General features: G+C 73.7%; 1 protein-coding gene across 1 annotated transcript in view; it reads left to right on the top strand.

Annotated features, from left to right (window-relative positions):
• The window catches only part of MNEG_7045 (hypothetical protein), a gene marked incomplete at both ends in the record, with an annotated part of 5036 nt that overhangs the window by 628 nt on the left and 2231 nt on the right, over positions 1-2177 (top strand). Inside the window, one exon of the mRNA XM_014044485.1 lies at positions 16-1761. Coding sequence (XP_013899939.1) covers positions 16-1761 — 1746 coding nt within the window. The remainder of the gene's footprint in view (positions 1-15; positions 1762-2177) is intronic.

Raw genomic sequence — 2177 nt, 5'->3', positions numbered from 1 at the left:
GCCGCCGACGGCGAGGAGGGGCGGGCGCAGCCGGAGGCGGCGCCCGAGGCGCGGGCGCTCACCGATGGCGAGGCCGACGGCGGGGCGGCTGTGGCGCTGGCGGCAGCGGCTGACGCCGTCGACACGGCGGCTGCCGGCCAGGCGGATGCCACCCCCGAGGCGCTGACTGCCGCCGGCAGCGAGCCGCACACCCCGGCTGCGCCCGAGGCCGCCACCGCCGCCGACGCGCCGGCCGCTGCCGCAGGCCCCGACGCCGGCGATGACGCCAGGCCTGCAGCCGCCGCGACGCCGCCGGCGGCCGCGGGCCAGGCGCTGTCAGAGGATGGGCTCACCCACCCCTGGGCGGCAGCCACGCCCCACCAGCAGGGGGCGTCTTCCGACGAGGAGGTCGCCGTCATAATTGAGGATCCCGAGGAAACAGGCAATGCAGCTGCCGAGGTCGAGCATCTGATCGCGGCGGCGGCGGCGGCAGAAGTGGGTGCGCTGGAGGAGGACACAGCCATTGAGGTCGAGTTTGACGCTGGCGACGGCGCCGCCATTTGCGACGCGGCGCCCGGCGCCGGCGACGGCGCTGGCGCCGAGGCCCGCGCGCATGCGGGGATTGACGCGGAGCCCGAGCCGTCCGCCGCCGCCGCCGGGGCGGCGGCCGGGGACGCGGCCGCAGGGGCGGAGGGGGCCGCGGGCGTGCGCGGCGAGGGCGGCTCCGACGGCGAGGAGGCCGAGGCGCGGCCGGCGCCGGCTGGGGGCGAGGGCGGGGCATCCGTCGAGTGGGCTGCCCTGTCGGGGTCCCTGGGGTCGCTCGATGAGTGGGAGGCAGAGTCTGAATGGTTTCGGACGACATGGGGCTCTGTTCCGCGGCGGTCACACCAGGGCTGGCAGTGGGACCCAGACTCCCTATGCCTGACGCCTGATCAGCTGCGGGCGGCCCAGGGCGAGCCAGAGGGCAGCGGCTGCGGCGGCGCGGCGGGCGCGGGCGATGAGGAGGACGGCGCCGCGGCGGAGGGGGAGGGGACAGAGGGGGACCAGGAGGGGTCGGCGGCGAGGGTCGGCGGGGGCGTCGCGTGGGATCTTGAGTATGAGGAGTTTGCCGCTTTTGAGGAGTCCGAGGAGTCAAAGGAGTCCGAGGAGGTTGAAACGCGCGATGAGTTTGACGAAATCGTGGCCGTGCTCGACGCGGCGGCGGCGGCGACGGTCGCGCAGGTGGAGGTGGCCGCGGCTGCGGCCGCGCTGCCGCGCGGCTGGGGCCCCGCGGCGGCGGCGGCGGCCGGCGCGGGCGAACTGGCGGGGGAGGAGGGGGACGAGGGCGGCTTCTTGGTGGAAGTGGCGGCCGAGCCAGCGGGCCCCGTTGCTGCAGCAGAGGACGACGGCGCACGCGCCGCACACAGCCAGGATGGCGGCCCGCCCAGCGGCGCCGAGGGGCAGGCCTCATCCGAGGGGCTGCCGGCGGCGCCGCAGGCGTCTGCCGCCCCATCGGCGCCGGCCGGCGCGGCCGACACAGATCTCGGAGGCGCCGCGGCCCCCGCCAGCGATGACGAGGGCGCTGGCGCAGCCGGCGCGACCTCGGCGGGGTGCGATCTGCCCTCCGAGGTTGGCCTGGACGATCTGAGCAACCAGATCTTTGACGAGATGCAGGCCCTCTGCCTGGCGCTGGCCCGCGGCCGCGCGGCGCTGCTGCCGACCGGCGCGCGCGACGAGGCGGCGGCGCCGGACGCGAGCAACACAGAGTGCTTCAGCGGTGAGCGGGGGGGGGGGGCGGCTTTCGTGTGTGCGTGTGTGTGTGTGCGTGTGTGTGTGTGTGTGTGTGTGTGTGTGTGTGTATGTGCCTGCGTGGTGGGTGCACGGGCGTCTTGCAGACAGGCGCGCGCACACGTCAGCCTTGCGGGCTGACGTGGCCTCATCTCATCTGAGTGCCAACCAGCAACCCTGACTGTGTGAGAGATACGCATGTGCACGCTTACAATCTCTTGTACGCATGCACGCACGTAAGCGCGCGCGCGCGCGCACACACACACACACACACGCACACGTGCCCCGGGGCGGAAGCTCACAGACACACTTACACACGTGAATGCGCGCACACACTCAGACAAAACCACCCACACACGCACACACACACACACACACACACACACACACACACACACACACACACACGCCAACCCTCTCTGTCTCCCCCC

This window comes from Monoraphidium neglectum (assembly GCF_000611645.1).
Source record: "Monoraphidium neglectum strain SAG 48.87 unplaced genomic scaffold scaffold01211, whole genome shotgun sequence".
NCBI classification, from domain to species: Eukaryota; Viridiplantae; Chlorophyta; class Chlorophyceae; order Sphaeropleales; family Selenastraceae; genus Monoraphidium; species Monoraphidium neglectum.
Note: the sequence above shows the minus strand (reverse complement) of the source record. Positions and strands in the feature narration are given on the sequence as shown.